Source organism: Chelonia mydas, chromosome 12 (genome assembly GCF_015237465.2).
Source record: "Chelonia mydas isolate rCheMyd1 chromosome 12, rCheMyd1.pri.v2, whole genome shotgun sequence".
NCBI classification, from domain to species: Eukaryota; Metazoa; Chordata; order Testudines; family Cheloniidae; genus Chelonia; species Chelonia mydas.
Window position 1 is genome coordinate 7429814 of NC_051252.2, and position 22043 is coordinate 7451856.

The following is a 22043-nucleotide window of genomic DNA, read 5'->3' on the forward strand; positions in this document are numbered from 1 at the left end:
GCTTTGCACTTACTTTGCAGGATTTCACAATGATGACGCCGGAGTTCTTGTAATTCTTTTTCTTCTTTTGTTTTTTGGGGTTAATGCATTCTAATTCGAGCTGCAACAAACAAGACACACAGCACCCCTTGTGAAAGCCAAGTTCCGACAAGGGCTGGCCATCCCATTCAGTATAGGATAGCAACCCGGCTGTCTGGAGCTCATGGGCACGCTAGCTGACCGGTCACCTAAGTACTTCTCAGCCAACAGCTGAGTCTCCCAGTGTAAGCCAGCTGCTGCAACAACCAAAAACATCTCAGAGTAATTAATGGTTAATATTAGTCTTCATTTTTAATGATTTTTCATCTTTAAAACAATAAAAAACATTTTACCCCACTGCAGCACCTTCTGCCCAGGGATTTCAGAGTGCTTAACGGGCACGAATGAAGCTTATGAGTTATCTCTATTTGACAGTGGGGGGATAATGGGGTATGGAGGCTGAGGCCCACTTGGGTAACCTCTAGTTTTTGAGTACCCACCTGGAGATCCCTTGGGAATGATTTATAGAGGTGCTCACACCCATTAATTTCTGTCCCCAATGTAGCACTCACCTTGGGTTATCTAAGGGGATGGGAGGGGGAGAGAAAGCCATTGCAAGTGGGGAATGGGGCATCGTTCCTTGGGAGTTCAACAATCTGCTCCAGTGTGAAGGAACACGTATGCTCTTCAGAAACCAATTCAATCCAGCAGCAATTTTTCATCAGTAACTGGATAGGGAGAGCCTCTTTCAGAAGCAGAGATGCCACCCCAGCTTTCCCTTCAGTAGTTCTAATAATTGGTCACCCTTACTTAAAAATGCGTGCCTTATTTCTCGTGTGAATTTGTGTTGCTTCAGCCTCCAACCCCTGAATCTCAGGATGTGTTTTTTCCCCCTTGCTAAATAGCTGCCTACAAACAGAAATCTCTTCCCCGTGCAGGTATTTGTAGACCATGGTCAAGCCACCTGTGACCCTTTTCTTGGATAGATTGAGCTTCGGAAATCTCGCATTGTGAGGCATGGTTCCCAGACCGTGAAACGTTCTTGTAGGTCTTTCCGGAGCCCTTTTCCCCAGTTTCCGCAGCTTTTTTGGGGAAGCGTGGACACCAGACCCAGACGCGGCATTCCAGAAGTGGGCTCCCAGATGCCATATATAGGGGTAATACCACCACCCTACTCCTACTTGGGGCTTCCTGGCTATATATCCAACTATTGTGTGTTGGGCTGAGAGGGCTGCGCGAACATCAGTGCTTCAGAAATAAGGGACAAGCCAAAGCCACATTTAAAGGAGAATAAAACTCCACCCCAGGCAGAAGTCAGAGTCCTTCCCCAGGTAGGGCTGTACAGGCCCATCATGAGAATCTTTAGTGGCTGGGGTCGTGTCCAGTCTGAGTATCAGCATGTAGCAGGCTCAGTGGCATCACCAACGGTCCACATGCAATGGCAGAGCCAAGGAGGGCCATAGTGCCACCCACCCAGGGATTCCCAGAATGGCTTCTCATCCTCCAGACAGGCACATGGGGAGACAGTTCAGTGGCCCACAGGCACATGCAGCTCCTGGGTGCCGTGTAGCACGCTATCTCGGTTAACCACCATTGCTCATCTGCAGCTCCCTTCATCCAGCGGCCCACGTGACCCAACTGACAAACCAACCCCTCGCTAGAGTGAGCACAGAACCTGGTCACAGAATCAGACCCAGGGTTGGACATGGCCACTTGGCTTGAACCGAGACTGCCTGCGTTTGGGAATGGAGTGGGGGAAATCCTACCACCTAGCCTAACCCGAGCCTCAGTCCCAGCAGAGATGGTGCCTCAATCCCCTTCCCAGAGATTCCGTTAAAGTGCCCAGTGGGTCTAACTGGTAAGAACTTAGCTCTAATGACCAATACTCGTTTCCTTCCTCAGTGTTGGGTTGCTGGCTCCTCATCTCTGCTCTCTTTGGAGATGGAATAATTCCCTTTCAGCAGAGGGCTTGTTACTTTGTAGGGTCAATCATGTCCTTCTCGTCCCCAGATTACATCAATTTAGCTCCCTCGGCTTCAGATGTCTTGTCCTCCAGCCTTGCCTCAATTTTTACTGTCCTTCAGTTTCTCCTACTTTCTTCCCCAGATACTTTAGGGGAAAGGGTAGATACCTTTCCCCTAAATGGTCCCCCCCGGGACCAGATTTTCAGAGAAGGCTCAGCTCCCCTTTGGGCACCTAAATCGGTAGCCAGATTTTGAAAAAAGCTCAGCAAAGCCGGGTTTTGAACAGGTGGTTCTGACCCCACCACTGAGATCTTTTGAAAGAGATGTTGACCAGCTCTGGGTACTCAGCCCTTGAAAATCTAGCCCATAGCGACGCCCTTGTACGCTTAAGATCACAACTTTATAAACATATTTCTAACATAGGGCAAAGCTGAACGGAGAAAGTATAAACCCAGCCCCTTGGCTTGGTGTTAGCAAACACAGGCATGTTAAGGGGAGTCAAGACCTAGTGGGAAACTGAGTCTGTATAATATTGCCAAACAGGTGCCATGGGAGTGCTGTTGTATATTCACACAAAAAGAGCAGAGAGACACTGCTGGCTCCTGGGGTCTGCAATAAAGAGGCTGTCTGAGTTATTTACAGCAAGTAGTTGTATTAGGAGCACTGGGTACTAGACAGAGCAGAAAGCAGGAAACAGACCAGAGTCCAAGCTGGAGGAAGGCAGAGGTTGATTAGTGTGTGTACTTGTTCTATTTATAAGCTGTAACAGAGACGTGCCCCAGTCCCCTCCCCCCTTTCTCCGTAAACCTTCCCTCTTCCCAGACATATGTACAGTAAAGGTGTGTCATACGCAGTAGATCTGGGAATGTCACAATCTATCCTTTACACTGTCTTCTTGAACAGTTATTGTGTAGCAATAACTTGGCTCTCGCCAAGATCAAGATGTTATTCTCCGGGGCGGTGTACATGCAAGTAAGTAGATGACAGTTCTTAACCTATCTGCCTCGCAATCTACGGGATAGGAGTGTTACTATTCCCATTGTACAGGTGGGGTTTTCAGTCACAGAGAGAGTAAATGACTTGCCCAAGCTCTCGCAGATAATCTGTAGCAGAGCCAGGAATCAAACCCAGATCTCTTGAGGCCCAACTTTAACCATCCTTCTTCTCTGCAGTATCACATCATCTCTACAAGCGGCACCACAGAGCTAACTAGTAGAAGGTTACAGGGACTATCTGTAGATGCAGGCATGGACAGGAGTGAGAGGCTACCCTTCAGGAAGAAGGACTAAGCAAAGGGAGAGACACAGAGGAAAGGAGGAGTGTGACTAGATCAGAGAGAATCCACATTATCGACAGGCATCATTCCGGACAGCCAGTAAATTAGACCTTGAGTCATCTGCAAGTGGGACCGAACTTCAGCTGCCCGAAGCACTGTGGCTCTCACAGCTTTTATAAAGAATCATAGAATATCAGAGTTGGAAGGGACCTCAGGAGGTCATCTAGTCCAACCCCCTGCTCAAAGCAGGACCAATCCCCAACTAAATCATCCCAGCCAGGGCTTTGTCAAGCCTCACCTTAAAAACTTCTAAGGAAGGAGATTCCACCACCTCCCTAGGTAACGCATTCCAGTGTTTCACCACCCTCCTAGTGAAAAAGTTTTTCCTAATATCCAACCTAAACCTCCCCCACTGAGAATATTTGGCCAAGTATGTCAGAAATCTTGTGTCATCATGTAGGTCAAGTACCAGCACATTCTCTGGGAAGAAATCCCAGGGCAGGAAATGAATCACTCAATAGTTTCCAGTTATTTTAATGAGAAACAACTTTAGAAGCTGCCTTGGTTTGGAGACAGAATGTGGCCGGAGGGTGGGGCAGAGGCCTGGACATTTAGGTGCAGGAGATTTCTTAGCATTTGGGGGGTGGTTAGAACCACGCCGATCCCGGATGCACTGCAGTGAGCAGACCTAGGGTGCGTCTACACAATAGCGGGGAGCTGTAATTCCCAGTTTAGGTAGATGTACACAGACTAGCTCTGCTCGAGGAAGCGCCTAAAAATAGCAGGGTGGCGGCAGCAGCCACTTGGGCTAGCTGCCCGAATATGCACTCAGGGGAGCGGCTGGAGTTGTACGCAGGAGGGTAGCCTGTGCCACGCTGCTAATCTTAGCGCAACTGCTCGAGCAGAGCTGGGGTGGGTGTGTCTGCCCAAGCCGGCACACTTTAACACTACCCCTCCATTCCCGCCACAGGGCCAGTCTGCCGGAGGCTTTGTACAGACAAAGCCACTTGACACACGTGTGGAGCTAGGAGCTACTTTAATGGCGGCCTCTAAAATTGTACTTAGATGCCAGATCCCAGACAAAGGAGAGTAGGGGTGCCTGTCTGAGAGAAGCTTTTAGCACCAGGTGGAAATACTCTTCTCTTTATCCTGCAGCACTGGAATGGGGCGTCTTCGCTAAAACATGCACTTCTTTATGCAGCAAAGCATCTTCTGGGATTCGATGCAGGTGCAAGTGAATGGTCTGAGCACCAATTCTTTCCAGCCCTCTCAGGAGATTCCCTACTGCTGTGAAGAGGGACAAAAATATGACATTTATGGGCATAGTCCCCCATGAGCACTCGACAGCAGTAGCCGGCAGGTCAATGGGAGGTCTGGGCTCATGCTGTTCTGTATGTTCAGGTCTAGCTGTCAAAGGAGATGGACACTCGCTGGGTGTTAGGATATACATGGATAACAGGCTCCACTCTGATTCAGTCTCCCAGTGGCAGAGCAAGTGGCGTTTTACGTTATATTAAAGCAAGGACAAAATTAAATGAAAGAGAATCAGACCCCTTCAAAAAGCCCCAAAAGAATCAAAACGAGGAAATGCCGGCAGAGCAATCCCACATTGCAGGATGCAGAGGAATCTCACCGCACCAACACCCGCCCAATCCATGTGAGATCGCGGCCCAAGGCCTGCGCTTCTCTGTTGGGCAGCCAACTCTGAAGCCTTCACTGGGTCTGCACAAGTCATTACACCTCTGTGCCTCAGTTTTGACAGGGATCGTGACGCTCACCCATATCACCGAGGAATTTGTAGGGGAGGTAATTAAGGCCTGCACAGTACTCGGAAGGTGGATGGAACTCAAGGAAGTGTTTAGTAGTAGGGCTACTGAAGGCAACGTGGGTTTTGTAACTAATGCAGTCGGTTGGGAATCAGGGGAAACAGGTTCGATTCCAAGCTCTGACAGACTTCCTGGGTGGGGTCACTGTCCCTCTCTGTTCCTCATATGGGATAATTCTTACCTTCTCCCACCCTGTCTGGTCTATTTAGACGGGGAGTTCTTTGGGGCGGGCACTGCCTCTCATGGTGTGTATATCGACACTGGCACTGGAGGTGCCATTTCCCGTTCAGGTAGACAATAGTCGCAGTGGTGCGAGCGGCTAGCCAGCTGACTACACACCTAGGATCTCGACGAGGGTCACACTCAGGGTGGCTCCCACTGCCACGGCTCCCCTGCTATTTTCAGTGCGTTAGCTCAATCAGCACTAGCGCGGGTATGTCTCCTGGAGCTGGAAGTGTGGACGTACCCGATGTGTATGGACATGGCCCAGCACAATGAGGCCTAATCTTGGTGTGATTGCAGTACAAATAAATAACCACCACCCAGAACCCGTGGAAGGAAATGGAGCTCTATTATATGCCTTCATCACCTTGAACCTGCTGGCATCTAAAACAACACCCCCAAATCTCAGCCGGGCTGGAGAAACATCGCCGTGTCATGCTGCGACAGCTGCCGTGTGACATGGAGTAGCATCATCACATCACCAGGGCTGGCCAGGTGGACACAAAGCTCAACCCCACGTGGCAGACCCCTCAGTTAGCCAAAGAGCACTTCCATCAGAAACAGGTTCAGAAACGAGGACAGGAGAATGTTAGAAAAAGAAGAGCCAACAGGGGTCAAGCTTTTCAGAAATGACTAGTGATTTTGGGTGCCCAGACTCCTTAAAAGGGGCCTGATTTTCAGAGTGAGGGGAAGTGGGTGCTTCAACATTGATTTAAAGCATGAAGTCTCTCATGGGTAAGAGCCACCTTTGAAACCCTTAGCCAAGGGGACCCTGGGTTCCTCCTCCCCAAACCATTGTTCTAAAACCAGACAGTGTTTCCGCACTTACCGGCAAGGTATCTTGGGCTTCACACATCTTGGCTACCGAGGTCTCGAACTCCCCAATGAAGTCGTGTCCCCCATCACTGTCGTAATCGTAACACATGACCTGGGGAAGAGGAGGGGAAGCGGTCGTTCTCATGCACAGCAGAGGTGCGGGTCTTGCTTGTGATTAGATGAGTCACGTTTACACATTGCTTCACCCTTCAGATTTATCCTCTTTTGCTTTCCCCACTACCCCGACACTGCCTCCTGAAGGCCCTGGCTCATAACAGCCTTTCTGTCAGCCAATGAGCACAGAGCACAGCTCTTTGGATCCTGTCAGCAACAACACTGCCTTGACCGTGAAGGCAGGGATCTCCAGAGAATGACTTTACATGCTCCCTCCTCTGGGGCCGGGATCAGTACTTAATTTGTGCCAGGGCTGGCACCTCCAGACTTGGCAGTTCATAACCCCGGCACCTCTGGACTCACCGCTTCAGCTATGAAAGTAAAAAAATTGCTTGAGCCCCGGCACATCTGCCATTACAAATTAAGCAGTGGGCTGGGCCTATTACTAGAAATTTCCTACCGGCAGTAGGAACAGAATGAGCGCTAGTGTAGGCCAGCCTGCAGTGCTTTAACCATCAGCATGTGGTCTAACCCGACTCAGAGCAGATTTCGATGACATGATGATGAAACCACCAGCGGCAACCAGTCCACGAGCACTGCTCCAGACTTGAAATTTCCAAAAATTCAGTTTCAGAAACGCTGTAAAAGCTTTTTTTTCTTAAATTGATTTTACGTTTTTTAGCGACATGTCAAATTGCAGGAGGGCATTACTGCCACGAGTGACGTAGCGTATAGGATGGAATAGTTAAAATATTCTATTTTTTTAAACCCATGACAGGCAGTTGCTACTGAGTACTCACTGAAACATCTCATCGGCTTTTCTAGCTCTAAGTGTCTCCTGAGTGTGCAGTAATGAAACAGTCCGACACGGTCGCTCACTTCTTGTGCTGATTGTAAAGGCTCTTTAGTGTAGCAGGATTGGTAGCGTCACCTGTTATTAAGGTCATCTTACACTTCCCATTATAAAGCCCTATATCCAGTTGCTGATAACTTTGCCAAACTTTAACCACTTGGACTGAAACTTTTAAGTCTAGGTGTCTGTCTGCCTCCGGCTGAATTTTTCTGAAAAAATGTCAGCCAAAATGGTTCAACGGTTTCCAGGAACTAGGCTGGAGAACATACTGCAGGCTACCTATGTTAAATTTTGGTGACCTTTTCTTTGCTTTGGACCAGGGACTTGAAATTGACCAGGGAGGGTGGCCTGGGTGGCATGGAAATGCCATTAGCTGGTCCTGTGAAAATCTCTCCTGCCCAAGTTATAGGTTGGCCGAGTTATAAGCCTTTGAAAAAAAAAATTAAAAATCAGACTTTGCACATGCTCAGTAGAGACTTGCTAGATCTTCACAGTTAAATTCCCTGAGGATTCTGTAGGCACTGAGCATGCTCCCGCCTGGGGACTGAGCAGGACTTTCCCTGCAATTGCAGCTCTGGGCTGAGCTCCAGAACTGAAAGCAAGGAGACCGACGGGTCTTTTCTGTTCTCTCAATGTCCCCCCACTGAGGCCCAGAGAATGAGAAGGAAGCTGCCTGATTTGAATGCAGAGGGGACAGGAGACAGACCTTGGGGGAAGGAGATTGGTATGGAGATCCTGGGAGGAAAACAAAGGAGATGGGAGGAAGTGGGGAGCTGAGATCAGATAAGGAGCCCTGGGAAGACTAGGACTGGCTGGGCAAAGAGACTGGGAATCAGTGGGGAGACATCTGACGAGGAGCTGGGATGTAGGGGGAGAACTAGGACTGGCTGGCCAAGGAGTTGGGGCAGGGGCAGCACAACACACTGAGATTGGACAAGGGGTCCGGGGCAGGAGGTTGGGAGCCGCTGGGAAAGGAGAACATGGGGAGAGAGAACAGGCAGGGAGCCGGGGAGGGGGGCGGTTAGACTGGGAATGGGAATCTGGAGGGGGCAAGTTAGGCCTGGGAGAAGAAGCCTAAGGAGTGGAGAGTAGGACTGACTAGGTGAGGAGAGTGGGAATGGGATGAGATACTGGGGTGGTGAAGAGACAGGACTGGGACAGGGATAGGTTGGAGAGCTGAAGCGTCTGTGCTCACTGGAGCACATTCCCCTCCAGAGCCGGGAATGGAAACCAAGGTTCCCGAGTCTTACCATCCTCTGCTGCCAGCAAATAGCTGTGAAACCCCCTGGCAAAGCATCTCATCCCCCTCTAATGCTGCTCCACTAAGAATCACAACCTCCTACCACTACCTGCTTTCAGTTACACCGTGAGCTCCACTTGCTGAGGTGTGTGTGGTGGCTCTAAAGGCTCCAGGCCTGCCCATGACCCACAGGGGTAGCAAATGTGATGTCACTTGCTGGAATTTCTGTTGCAGTTTGCCAGAAAACATTTGCTCAGCCGCTGCAGTCAGCCGATGTGACTTTAGGATGAAAAGAGACCGGTCACCCTGGGTTTATCATAGAAATGTGGCCTTGCTTCTTGGTAGCATATGAATTCCTCCTCAGCGGTTCTGGATCTGTGTTAGTTTCAGCCTCGAAGGCAGCTTCACACTTCCTTCCCCGCCACACTGTCAGAGGCTGAGTACCATAATGCAACAAGAAGCCAGAGCAACATAAGGGTCACTCTATAGGCAGGTCTACACTCCGGGGCGAAGTCGACCCAAGTTCCGCAACTCCAGCTACGTGAATAATGTAGCTGGAGTTGACATACCTTAGGTTGACTTCCTGTGGTGTCTACGCCGTGCTGGGTTGACGGGAGAAACTCTCCAGTTGACTTACCTTATGCTTCTTGTTCCGGTGGAGTACCGGAGTCAATGGGAGAGCGATTGGCCGTTGATTTATCAGGTCTTCACTAGAATGGATTGATCACCGCGCATTGATCCTCCGGTAAGTGGAGACCAGCCCCATATTGACAGTTACCTTGATCAGCTTTTCTACATCTCCATCACACAGCGACACTAAAGGCACAGTGAACGGCTTCCACACGGGATCCAGCGTGTACTTAATCACCTGCGGGGTGGGAAAGACGGAAAACGGTTCAGTTAGAATGAGCCAGTGGAAGCGAAGTGTTGAACACAAAGTAAAGGCTGGAGACATGTTTTCAGCAACTTTCAACAGAGAACTGGCATAAGGCTGGCATAGCTCTGCTGATGTCAGAGGCACTCCGCTGCATTACTGGGGAGCAGCCTCGCCCAGTCATGGTGGTTGTCACAGACACCGAACCATCGGTCTGGTCCACATTGCCAGTCCTTTGTTGAAATTCAGCTTAAGTGGCCTCAGAAATGGCAGTTTCTTGCTTGGAAACCTTTCCTGTTGGTCAGGACACAATTTTGTAGCATTTCACATCAAAGTCTAAACCCAGGCAGATCTGATGTCTATCATCTTAGTCATCACCCATGCTTGACGCTCGGACTTCCAGAGTTAAGAGCATAAGCCTCTATAGCAGGAGCTAAAGAACCAATCTCCCAACTCGGAGCTGTAGGACACTCATATAGAACCAGCACTGAGGGGTGCATCATAGAAGTGTAGGGAGGAGGTCATCTAGTCCAGTCCCCTGTGCTGAGGCAGGAATAAGTAAACCTAGACCATCCCGGACAGGTGTTTGTCCAACCTGTTCTTAAAAACTTCCAAAGATGGGGATTCCACAACCTCCCTTGGTAACCTGATCCCGTGCTTAACTGTCCTTAGGGTTAAAAAGTTTTAAATACACAACCTAAATCACCCTTGCTGCAAACTATGCTGACTACTTCTTGTCCTACCTCGAGAATAACCAGTCGCTGTAACACACACCAAACAGCAGGCTTCACAAGCAAAGAAAACTTGCCTTCAGCCTCGCCTTTGAAAAGCTAGCAGGTAAGATTAAGACTGTATTTTTCCACATGTCTCTCGATTAACACACCTCCCATTCCTTAAGGATACACGCATAGCAGGTTTTCAGCCATGCAGAAAGGTGAACGCTAAATATGTATGGTAGTTAATTGCCTATTTATACATGAAAATTTTGCTTTCTCCAAAGCCATCAAGTGGCTTCCACTGCAACCAGAGCATTTCGGTTTGGTTACAATCAGGATTCGCATTGCTCCTGCAGGATAGGGTGAGCTTTGTCAGCAACTAGCGACGGGAACCAAGGACTGGCTTTTATTTTGCAACGATGGGTGATGCAGACAGTCCCTCATTAGGGAACAGGAAAAAAACCTGACATTAAGAGCACAGTTTAATGAAGGATTTGTAAACACCTCCTACATCAGGTTGGAAAGATCGGGAGGGTGGGGGAACCCACGCACATTAAGAATACAAACTGTATGGTGCCCGTATGCTGCCAGACACCAGGTCTTTGAGGTGGGTGTCTATGAAAGGATCAATGATTATTTCACCACATGGCACCCAGCTGGGGATTCGCACCTTATTTTAAAACACGCTAACGACGGCATTACCCTCCCACAGCAGACACCTCTGCTACTAAATGGGCTCAGACTAATAGCCAGGAACATATCAAAAGCTGCAGCCCATAGGAACCGGCGATCACTTTATTTCTGGTACCCCCGCCAAAAAGAGAATCTAGATATTTCAGTCATTTGGAATTCCGTTCAGAGCAGCCGTTTATTTTCCGGGCTGTTAAGTGGGACGTTATTTAAGCCCTTCAAAACGTGCACAGTTCCCCCCTCCCCTTTTCCCCCTCCTTTCCCCCCCCCCAAAGGCGCTAAAAGGAAATAAAGATTCAATAGATTCCATTGCCGTGTACGGACTAAGCTTCGCAACCCATGTGTTTTATTTCATCTCCGGTTTCCCAATGAAGTTTGCAGCAGATAATGAACACACACCGCCAAGTGGCCAACCACCAGTCAAATGGGACTCACTAAAAACATGTGTTTGAGTCGAGCTGGCCAACAAACGGAAATCGAGTTTTCCCATGGAAAATTTCAGTTTTGTAAGAGAGGTGCATTGGGTCAGAAAATTATTCCAAAATTCCCAGCCAGCTCTATTTTTCCATTCATCTGAGGTCTGAATGGATGGTCCCTGGGTTTGAAATTCTCTGTTTACCCTGGGCTTCAGCAGTCACGGGATCTGTACTGATTATTCTGTCCTTTAGTTTAAGAGCCTTGGCCAACATTTTCAAAAGCAGCCTCGGACTTTGAGTGCCCAACTTGAGACGTTTTTGAGAAGCACCAAGTATCTGCTGCTCTGGCTGAAGTCAAGGTAAGAGAATGACTACAAGTGGTCAACAAATTGGAAAATGTTTGTATTCCTTTTTTAATTAAAAAAAATAAATAAATCCAAACAGCTCTCAAAAGACCAGCACAAATCACAGAGCAAAAGTATGGAACAAGGTCTGTTTCAGATACTTCCACCATTTCCTCACTCACGCCACGCATTTTTCCTATAAACAGTATTTCCCTCCCCTTTTGCTAGCAACAAATCTAGTCTATTAACTAGATTTCACCCTCCAGAAGAAGAAGAAGAAAAAAGTTGTGAACCCAAGTTCTGAAAAGTGATTGATAGCCTAGAATAACTAATGCTTTTCAGACTAGTCCATTTTGTCCTCTTAATTATGCATTTTGTATTACGGAATCATACAAAAAAGTGGCCCATTACACCCAAATACACAATAATATTTCAACAAACTGGCTAGTATATGTCTGCAGCATCGGAATTAGAATTAGGACAGCACAACTGTGTGTCATAGGCCATATACAGAAAATAGTGGAGATTCCCCTTTAGCTCAAATGGCAGGGTGCTTTTGTGGGATTTGAATTCTATTCCCACTGTCATTATTAAGTTTTGAGGAGCTGTGTGATGTAGTGTAAGGACAACTGAATTTCCTAGATAGTCAAAAACTGTTATAATATGCTCTTTCCACATTAGGGATCAATATACTAAGTTTGAAAATGTCTTTGAAAAGCCCCTACACATACAGGCCAAATATAGGCAAAGCTATTGCAGAAAGAGCCATTACAGAATAGCTTCCTGTGCAGACACACTGTTCTAGCAATAATGACTCTGCTAATTATTCTGGAAAAGTGTCATGGATTGGAGCCATGGTGGTGAGGCCTCGCGGTCAGAGCACGGCCAGGCACCAGGAGGGTCACAGCCCGGGGTCAGGAACTGAGCAGGACTGGTGTGGACCGGAGCAGGGCAAGGACAAGACTGGGAACAATGCTGGAGCAGGAGCAATCACGGCTGTGGGCGAAGTGTAGAGCAGCCAGTGACCTGCTGCTACTGCTGAACTCCAAGGCAGAACTGTGGGCACCTTGAAGCCAATCGGGCAGCCCAGCCCATAAGGGGACGCTGCTGAAGCCCAGCTGGGCTCATTTACTGGCCCAAGGACTGAGCCAGCTCCAAGGATCAACTGAAGGAACCCACAGTTCATGACAAATAGGGCATCCACACAGGGAGCTATTCCAGAAGAGCTAAATTATACCGCAGTGGCTGCATGTGGCAGAATGTAACCGTGTTCACATCCTGCAAGCTACTGTAATCATTTTTGTACAAGGCATGCCTTGTGAGGTATCAATGGAAAACTCATAATTTGCTGGTAAGTATAGTCCTGACAACATACATGTGGCAACACTGTATGTGAAGTCATATTATGGTGATCTTAACCTCACCTCACAGCCCTGCCCAAACTGAGGCTGGCAAAGAGCTCTGTCCTAAACAGAGGAACATGTGCTCTACTTACTTTGCACTTAAGCAGTCAACAGAAGCATCAAGCAGGAAGGGACACAAAGAAAGCTCGAACAGGTGAGGGGGAAAAAGCAGCAGGGAACATCCTTCCACATAGACTCTTTGTCTCCCAGTGCCCAGCTGGAAATGTTTTTCAAGAGAGGGATTGGAACTATAAAAAGGAGGAACACACACCCCAACGCACCCCTCTTTCTCTCCCGGCCCATCGCATTCCTGGCACCTGAAGCAATGAAGGAAGCATTTGTTGGACTCTGAGGGAAGGGGTCCCCAGCTACAGGGTTTGGTAAGACTGCCAGAAGCATGTGGTAAGAAACGTTGCTTCAATCTGATATAGTTTGTTAAATTAGGTATTAGTATATGTCTTATCTTTATTATTCGTGAAACTATTTCGGACTTTTATGCCTCATTACTTGTACTCACTTAAAATTTAGTTCCTTGTAGTTGATAAACTTGTTTTATTGTTTTATCCAATACAGTGTGTTTAAATTGAAGTGTCCGGGAAATGCCACTGAGGCTGACAAATTGTGTGCATGTTATTCTCTTAAAGGAATAAAGGACTTAATATAATTTGTATTGTCCAGGAGCAGTACAGGACACACATCTCTGGGGGAAAATCTAAGGCTGGGGGTGTGTAGGAGTCACCCTGCCATATAACCAAGGCTGGTGAGAGCCAGAGTGTAACCCAAGCGTGGCTGGCAGGCTGCAGCCACACAAACACTCAGGGTGGGGCTTATATGCTGGAAGGCTGTTTGGGAGTAGCCCAGGTGGGAGCTACTTCTGCAAGGTATTGTACGGCACCCACAGTTGTGGCGATTAGTCTGGACTGTACCCTGGTATGTCACACTATGCCACGCAATTTCCCCCATGGAGACACGGCCTTAGTCCCGTTGAACTCAATGAGACTTAAGCACCTGCTTAAATGCTTTTGCTGAATCAGGGCCTAACTGGCCATTTCCCCACCAGGAACACAAGGACAGAAAGCCAAGTGGTGAGGTTCCCTGAAAGAACTAACCTGCCATAACAGAGCCTCAATTAAATCCTCAAAAGCTGAGAGAAACTGTGTCCAGACCCTGTTGTCACAGCGAAGCTGTCAGTTAACTGTCCCCCTACCCTTCTTTGCCAAGTGGCAAGAGCCATGCGTAAGCAGCAGTCATTACCTCTGAAATGAGCTTTGGGGGTGGGGGAAAAGCAGAAGATCCTTGTTGTTTCCTCTCGTGTCTCCCTCACCTGACTCTTGCAACCACTGTAACCACTGTGCTAAACAGTGAAGCTGAGAGAAAAGGCTATGGCACCTCAGCAAACATCCTCTCAGCGTCATTTGTCAGTGAGGCCAGAGCTTCGGCACAGCTGTACCATACAGGTGGGAAAACGGCCTCAATTCCCCTCGCCCAGTTGCCAGCCAGAGCTTTCATCTGCGGCTCTCTCATTAGGTTCCAACCCACAGAGAGTCTGCAGCCACATTCGGTGCGTACAGGGTAACGCACAAACACTCGCTCTCCTCCCACAGCCTTGTTGCTGCTTGTCCTTTACATGCAAAAGCCCCAGCCCGCACCCAGAACCGGTGCAACCAAAGCTAACTTTGACATAAATGAACAGGAAATATTCCCACCTGTGACAGAAGGTCAGCGTAGCTCCCCTGAAGTTATTCAAACTATGCCGATTTACGCCAGCTGAGGATTTAGCCCAAAGCATTTTGTACTTGTACAGGGCTTTTTTATTTATTTATTTTTTTAAAAACACAAGTTGACGACTTACAAGCATGATCCCCTTTTACACATGGGGAAACCGAGGCACAGAAAGGGGACTGAATTGCCCAAGGTCAGACAGAGGTAGTGGCAAAGTCAAAAATACAAACCCGTCTCCTTAGTCCAGTGCTCTAGACTCAAGACAATGGGCCAGATGCTGAGCTGGTGTGCATTGGTGTCGCTCCATTGAAGTCCACAGAGCTGTGCTCTTTCATGCCAGCTGAGGATCTGACCCAACGCCTCCTCAATTAGCACATTTTAATGCTAAATTAAATGGGTCCCTTACCTACTGCTGCGACCCTTGTTCCGTCGGGGTCACCTCTCACCAGGATTAACGTGACCAGCCTGCTTCTCCCCTTTCCAGTTTATCCAAAATCCTGCTGCTTCTCCTACTTTTGCTGCTCCAGCTACATTATCCCACTTTGAGTCCTTGCCTGGGCTCTTTGTTTTTACCTCAGGTTCAACCCCCTCTTCTCCATGGCTCTACACTCTTGACCCCTCTTCCAGCTCTGGTCTTCTGCAGTCCTACTCCACCGTCCCCTCCCAATCCATTCACTTTACCAGTCCTCCCGTCTTCCCCTTCCTCGCTTGGATTCATTCAGGCTGCCCCTTATAACTGGAACCGTGCCCCTGACTGCAGTGCATCCGCTTCACCTCCTTAAGACACATTTCTTACATGAAGCCTAAGTTGGTCTCCCCTCTAATCAGGCCTCCACACCCTCCTATCTGTATATTGTTACCCTGTGGTTCGTTTGGTGGAATTCAAGTCATAGACTCTTTGGGCCAGGGGGAATCTCTTCTCTCCAAAGTGCTCTGCATAGCTACAACATTTAAATAATTAGGGTTTCTGATGGTCAGTTTTAACTAATAAATACCCAGGAAACCCCCTCCCCCCACAAAAACAAATGAAATCTGTATATCCAGTGAACACCGAGAAAACCCCGGAAATGGTGACTTGTATCTAAGGGCCTGTCCACATGAAGCAGTAATGTGGACTACAGGGGTGTGATTTCTAAACTGCACCAACATGTTACGCATTAATTGGACTGTGCAGACCCTGCTGATGCGCACTCAACGTTCTCTAGCGCACTTTAACCTAGTGCCATTTGAAACAGTATTACATTAAATTAAAGCATCCTAGGGAACATTACAGAGATTATTCATTACAGTAAAAACGACTGTAATGAGTAATGTGCGGAACATATTACCAGTTACAGTCCATACAAAGAGAAAGCCCTGAAGAAAACCCAGTCTTTGCACATCTACACAGAGTTAAAAATTGCTAAAAATAACCTCCACCCCCAAGCCCCAGAAGCCCTAAAAATACCTTGATCATAGAATCATAGAATCGCAGGACTGGAATGTACTTTGAGAGGTCATTTAGTCCAGTCCCCTGCACTCATGGCAGGACTAAGTGTTATCTAGACCATCCCTGACAGGTGATTGTCTAACCTGCTCTTAAAATCCTCAATTATATGTTTAGCTTATTTGCTGCAACTCTGACCACCACCAACACTCCCACTTTCCAAGTCACACAGTCTCAGCTGGACATGGGTAGGTAAAGAAATGGACTTACAACAAGGTCCACCTGTCCTCTCACCTCTGATCAGTGACACTATCAGAAAAAAGGTTAAGGACAAAAAAGATACCAAGTGGCTAACCTAAAACCTCAAATACTAGTCCAACTCACCTCTGTTCTGTGGACCAGCATCCATTTCCCATCATCGCCTGGTTTATAAAACTCTAGAAATGGATCTGACTTTCCAAACAGGTCCTGTGGAAAAATGCAATACGGGTTATACAATTATTTCCATTCCTCTGTATGATGCTTAGGCACGGGACACCCTGCAAAAGGAAAATGACACTCTCCACAACAAGTTAGAGGACTTCATAGTCCTAGTTATCTTCTGCAGGGAAGAATATAACACAGAATTAAAGTGACAATACATGGTTATTAAACATCCCCTAGCAATTTTTACAAGATTAACTGATCAGATTGGTAGTAAGCACCTAGAATGGGAGTACTGATATAAAAGAGACTGGTCTTGTATTTATTTTGACCTGCACGTTGTAAGTATTAAGGGTGTGGTTTTCAAAAGCTCTCAGCATTAATCTGACTCTGCTCCTATTTGAAGTCAATGATAAAACTCCACTGATGCGATGGGCACAGTGTTACAGCAATGCTCAGCCCTCTTGAAACTCACACCTAAACTCTTAGGACTTGTCTTCAGAAGTGTGGACACGTTTGTAGCAGTTTCAAATTTCTAGCAAGTTAGGCTGTCCCTGTATATTTAACGGGAGGCAGCTAAACCGACAATAGACAGGTGTAAATCAATTTAAGAATGTCCACGCACCCTGTTGCAACAATTTAATTACAGCGGTTTAAAATCCCACTTTCAGTTCAACCACTCTGCTTAGACCAGACCCTAGTACAGGAAGTGGAGTACCTATGCAGAGGGGAAAAGCTCCAATGTTGTAAGCGTACCCCCGTACATTGTTAGGGACACCACTCAAACGAAGAGTAACACTGGCTATCGTAAGAAGGTCTCCAAGCCCCACATTTTCAAAAGCACAGGGAGAGGGTCCGTCTTTATGAAAGAGCTCACAAACTTTATTGGGAGCCGTGAAGCTAAAATGCTGTGCAACCCTGAAGACTTGCACGGCAGAGGTATATTTATGAAGCATTACATTAAACTCCTGCAGCCAAACAAGCCTGCAGGTAACTATTTTACCTAGAAGCCCAGAGAAATGCATAAATTCAACAAATGCAAAACACTTTTCCATGTGCAATTTCACATTCACAGTCCTAACAGTAACATGCCAAGTGGATTCTATAGGTATATCTCCATATAATGCATATTCTCTATCTCACAGAACTGGAAGGGACCTTGAAAGGTCATCGAGTCCAGTCCCCTACCTTCACTAGCAGAACCAAGTACTGTCCCTGACAGATTTTTGCCCCAGATCCCTAAATGGCCCCCTCAAGGGTTGAACTTACAATTCTGGGTTCAGCAGGCCAGTGCTCAAACCACTGAGCTATGCCTCCCCCTGCATGCACGCCGCATTCCATTCCACATGCAACGGGAAACCATGCAGCTGAGTTCAGGTTTAGAAAAACATCTAACGTGTTAAAAAGAAATTTAAAAATGCACAAACATCCAGGAATGAAAAGATATACACCGCAATAAGGAGCGAACAGAGCAAACCCTTTATGGTTTCTCTAGAGCAAACCACATCAGCCTTGACAGACAGATCATGTATTACTCTGGGAGACATGCTGACTCTGCTCCAGCCGATGCTTGTTTGTTACCAACTTTCACTCTAGCTTTAGATCCCGCCCCCCGATAAAGAGCCGCTTGTTTCCTGCCAGTTTATAGACGCACACGCTCTGTGTGTATGCAGAGAGAGTATTTATAGGTACACTCACACTGGCCATAGAGAACCATATTGACACTGTTCGTTACAGCCCAAACCCACAATTTAATCCATGAGCAGTCTACTTCCCATCAATGGCATTACTTGTGGAGAAAGGCATTACTCAGTGAGTAAAGGGATCAGAACCTGACCCGGAATGGTTAGAGGGAAATGCGCCGGCTGCTTAATACCCTCAAAAGACAAAACACTCAACAAAGCCGATAGAGAAAGGAAGGAAAGGGGCAACAGCAACAATGCATGAGCAAACCCTAGAACTGGAAGGGACCTCGAGAGGTCCTCAGTCCCTGTCCCCGTCCAGTCCCTCGACTGATCCCAGGGTCACAGCTCCACCCCACTGCAGCCCTTTTCATCAGCAGATCTCAAAGCAATTTTCAAAGGACATCAGTATCCCCATTTTACAGATGGGGAAACTGAGGCACAGGGAGACAAAATGACTTGCCCCAGTACCCAGCAGGCCAATGATAGAGATGGAAATGGACCTCAGGTCTATTGAGTCCCAGTCCAATGCTCTATCCATTAGGGTATCGTGAGTCACTGATACCTTTACAAGGAATGATTTTCAGGATCCCATAGCAGATAAAGAGGTTTAACGTTTGCACGTTGGGAATAAAACGCCCACACACCTTTTTATCCAGTTTTCTGCCAGCCATGCTCAGAGTGATCACTCTGTTATCTGACAGCTCTTGGGCAGCTATCTGAAAGACAAGAGAACATTTTATTTATTTTTTAGAATGAAAATTAAATTCACTGATTAATTGCACAAGAGATTCCAAAGCCAAAACTACGAGAGAGCATGTTAGGCCTTGTTTTGTTTGTTTAATCATTTACTATTTAGCATGAGCTGCATCACTGCAAGCTGCACAAAACCTGTTCTCAAATAAACTCATTACATAGTCTAAAAATACAGCCAGAGTTAAGACTAATACCACCCTTGTCAAACTGCAGGTAATTTTACCAGTCCAGACACACGTCTATGTCCCTCCAGCCTTTTACTATAATTGTTAAAAGAAAAAACAAAAAAAGACTATTGAGTTTATAAAAACCATCAACTCGTCACTCAACGGAGAAATTTACAAGGTCGATTTATACACATGACCCATAATTAAAACCATCTATGGCCCTGATCCTGCAATTGGATACAAATGTCTGCATCCATTCACCCATATGCAGCCCCACTGAACTCAGACAGACCCAGTTGCAGGATGGGCCTCCAAGTGTTGCTACTAGGATTCAGAAGGAGATATGGGGGAGTCAGAAGGAACCATCAAGGTACTTTTCTTCCCCTCCACTACTCCTCACTAGTACTGCTCGGTGTCTTTGAAACTTAAAACTGAAATCTAGTCTCCTTTACCCCTATAGCCTAGAGAAACCAGTTCTTTGTTGCACAGCTGCTGAGTTACTTCAGTCCATCCGCCTAACGCTTATTTCCAGAATCCCTGCCTCCCACTTTCCCACTCCACAGAAGATCTGACCAGATGGCTGACTCGCTCTGTTCTCTAGTCTTCCCACGTCACGCTTCAGTAGAACATCCATAACTCAAACATTGCATCCATTTGCAAATGCAGGTTGGGCCATTTTCTCTTTTGTCCCATTTAGATTTCACCCAAAAAGCTTCTGTGAAATCAAACTGGTAGAAAGAAAAATAATTCCATGGGAATATCATCGCTGGCATCAAGGCAATATGTTGCATTTCCCCCCTCAATTCGCCTCCTGCCCTAGCCTTGGAAAAGTGACATTGAAAATAGCTCTTTTTCTCCAACAACCTTTGCTTCCCAAAATGATTAGAATAAAAACAGTGAGTTATGGAACTTCTGTAGGGCTTGAGCCAAGCGGAGCTGGTTATCATCATAAGAACAGACATATTGGGTCAGACCAATTGTCTATCCAGCCCAGTACCCTATCGTCCGACAGATCCATCAACCCGTCGTCCACTCCCAGCTTTTGGAAGTCAGAGGTTTAGGGACATCCAGAGCGTAGAGTTCAGTCCCTGACCATCTGGGCTAACAGCCATCGATGGACCTCTCCTTCATGAATTTATCAGATTCTTTTGTGAATCCAGCTATAATTTTGGCCTTCACAACATCCCCTGACAAGTTCCACAGGTTGACTGTGTGTTGTGTGAAGAAGTACTTCCTTTTGTTCGTTTTAAACCTGTTGCCTATTAATTTCATTGGGTGACCCCTGGTTCTTGTGTTATGTGAAGGGATAAGTAACACTTCCTTATTCACTTTCTCCACACCGTTCACGATTTTAGAGACCTCTGTCATATCTCTCCCCTTAGTCATCTCTTTTCTAAGCTGATCAGTCCCGCTCTTTTTAATCTCTCCTCATATGGAAGCTGTTCCATACCCCTACGCATTTTTGTCGCCCTTCTCCGTACCTTTTCCAGTTCTAACCTATCTTTTTTCAGATGGGGCGACCAGAACCACATGCAGTATTCAGGGTGTGGGCGTACCATGGATTTATACAGTGGCATGATGACATTTTCTATCTTATTATGTATCCCTTTCCTAATGGTTCTTAATATTCTGTTCGCTTTTTTGACTGCTGCTGCTCATTACGCTGATGTTTTCAGAAAACTATCCACGACGACTCCAAGATCTCTTTCCTGAGTGGCAACAGCTAATTTAGACCCCATCATTTTGTATGTATAGTTGGGATTATGTTTTCCAATGTTCATTACTTTTCATTGACCAACATTTAATTTCATCTGCCATTTTGTTGCCCAGTCACTCAGTTTTGCAAGATTCCTTTGTAATTCTCTGCAGTCTGCTTTGAACTTAGCTATCATGAGTAATTTTATATCATCTGCAAACTTTGCCTCCTCACTGTTTACATAAGATCATTTTTTCCAGAGCATTTATGAATATGCTGAGGCTTTCTGAAAGTCCAAATACACTGTGTAAACTGGATCACCTAGTCCACATGTTTGTTGACCCCCCCCTCACCCCCCACCAATTTTAATAGATTAGTGAGGCATAATTTCCCTTTACAAAAGCCATGTTGACTCCTCCCCAACATATCACGTTCGTCTATGTGTCTCACAATTCTTTTCTTTGCTATAGTTTCAACCATTTCGCCTGGTACTGAAGTTAGGTTTACTGGCCTGTAATCACCAGGATTGCCTCTGCAGCCTTTTTAAAAAATCATTACATTAGGTATCCTCCAGTCATCTGTACAGAGGCTAACACAGTTAGTAGTTCTGCAATTTCATATTTGAGTCACTTCAGAACTTTTGAGTGACAACCATCAGGCCCTGGTGACTTACTATGGCTTAATCTATCAATTTGTTCCAAAACCTCCTCCACTGACATCTCAATCGGAGACGGTTCCTCAGATTGATCACCTAAAAAGAATGGCTCAGGCGTGGGAATCTCCCCCACATCCTCTCCAGACCAATGCGAAGAATTCATCTAGCTTCTCCGCAATGGTCTCATCTTCCTTGAGGGCTCCTTTAGCACCTTGATTGTCAACTGGCCCCACTGATCATTCGGCCGGCTTCCTGCTTCTGATGTACTTAAAAAAAAAAAGTTTTCTGTTAGCTTTTGTGTCCTTTGCTAGTTGCTTGTCAAAGTCTTTTTTGGCCTGCCTAATTAAACTCTTACCTTTGACCTGCCAGAGTTCATGTTCCTTTTTATTTTCCTCCGTAGAATTTGACTTTCAATTTTTAAAGGATGTCTAACCGCCTCTTTTGCTCTGCTGTTTAACCATACTTGCACTTTTTTGGTCCTCAATGTTTTTTTTTTTTTTAATTTGGGGTATTGTGACGGGATCACCTCTACTAACTGCTTAACGGTGCTTCCTTGTGGCTCATCTAGGGAATTAGCTCTGCCATCTGGTCTGATGCCACTTCCTGCGGTTACTCAGCCCATCATTCCCCTCACTTACTCCATGGCTTCTCATGCGCCAGGAGCTGCAGCTCTTTTCTCTTCATGGCTTAGCCCTCCGGCTAAGTCACATTGAAGTTCTCCCCCCTTCTGGGGTAACATCAACG

At 46.7% G+C, this 22043-nt stretch overlaps 1 protein-coding gene across 7 annotated transcripts in view; it reads right to left on the reverse strand.

Annotated features, from left to right (window-relative positions):
- The window catches only part of CPNE2 (copine 2), a 153407-nt gene that overhangs the window by 55193 nt on the left and 76171 nt on the right, over nt 1–22043 (reverse strand). For all 7 annotated transcript variants that reach the window (XM_007070575.4, XM_043525982.1, XM_037878210.2 and 4 more), the window contains 5 exons: nt 18673–18744; nt 16305–16388; nt 9108–9197; nt 6136–6234; nt 14–100 (listed from right to left, as the gene is read on the reverse strand). In XM_007070575.4, coding sequence (XP_007070637.2) covers nt 14–100; nt 6136–6234; nt 9108–9197; nt 16305–16388; nt 18673–18744 — 432 coding nt within the window. The remainder of the gene's footprint in view (nt 1–13; nt 101–6135; nt 6235–9107; nt 9198–16304; nt 16389–18672; nt 18745–22043) is intronic.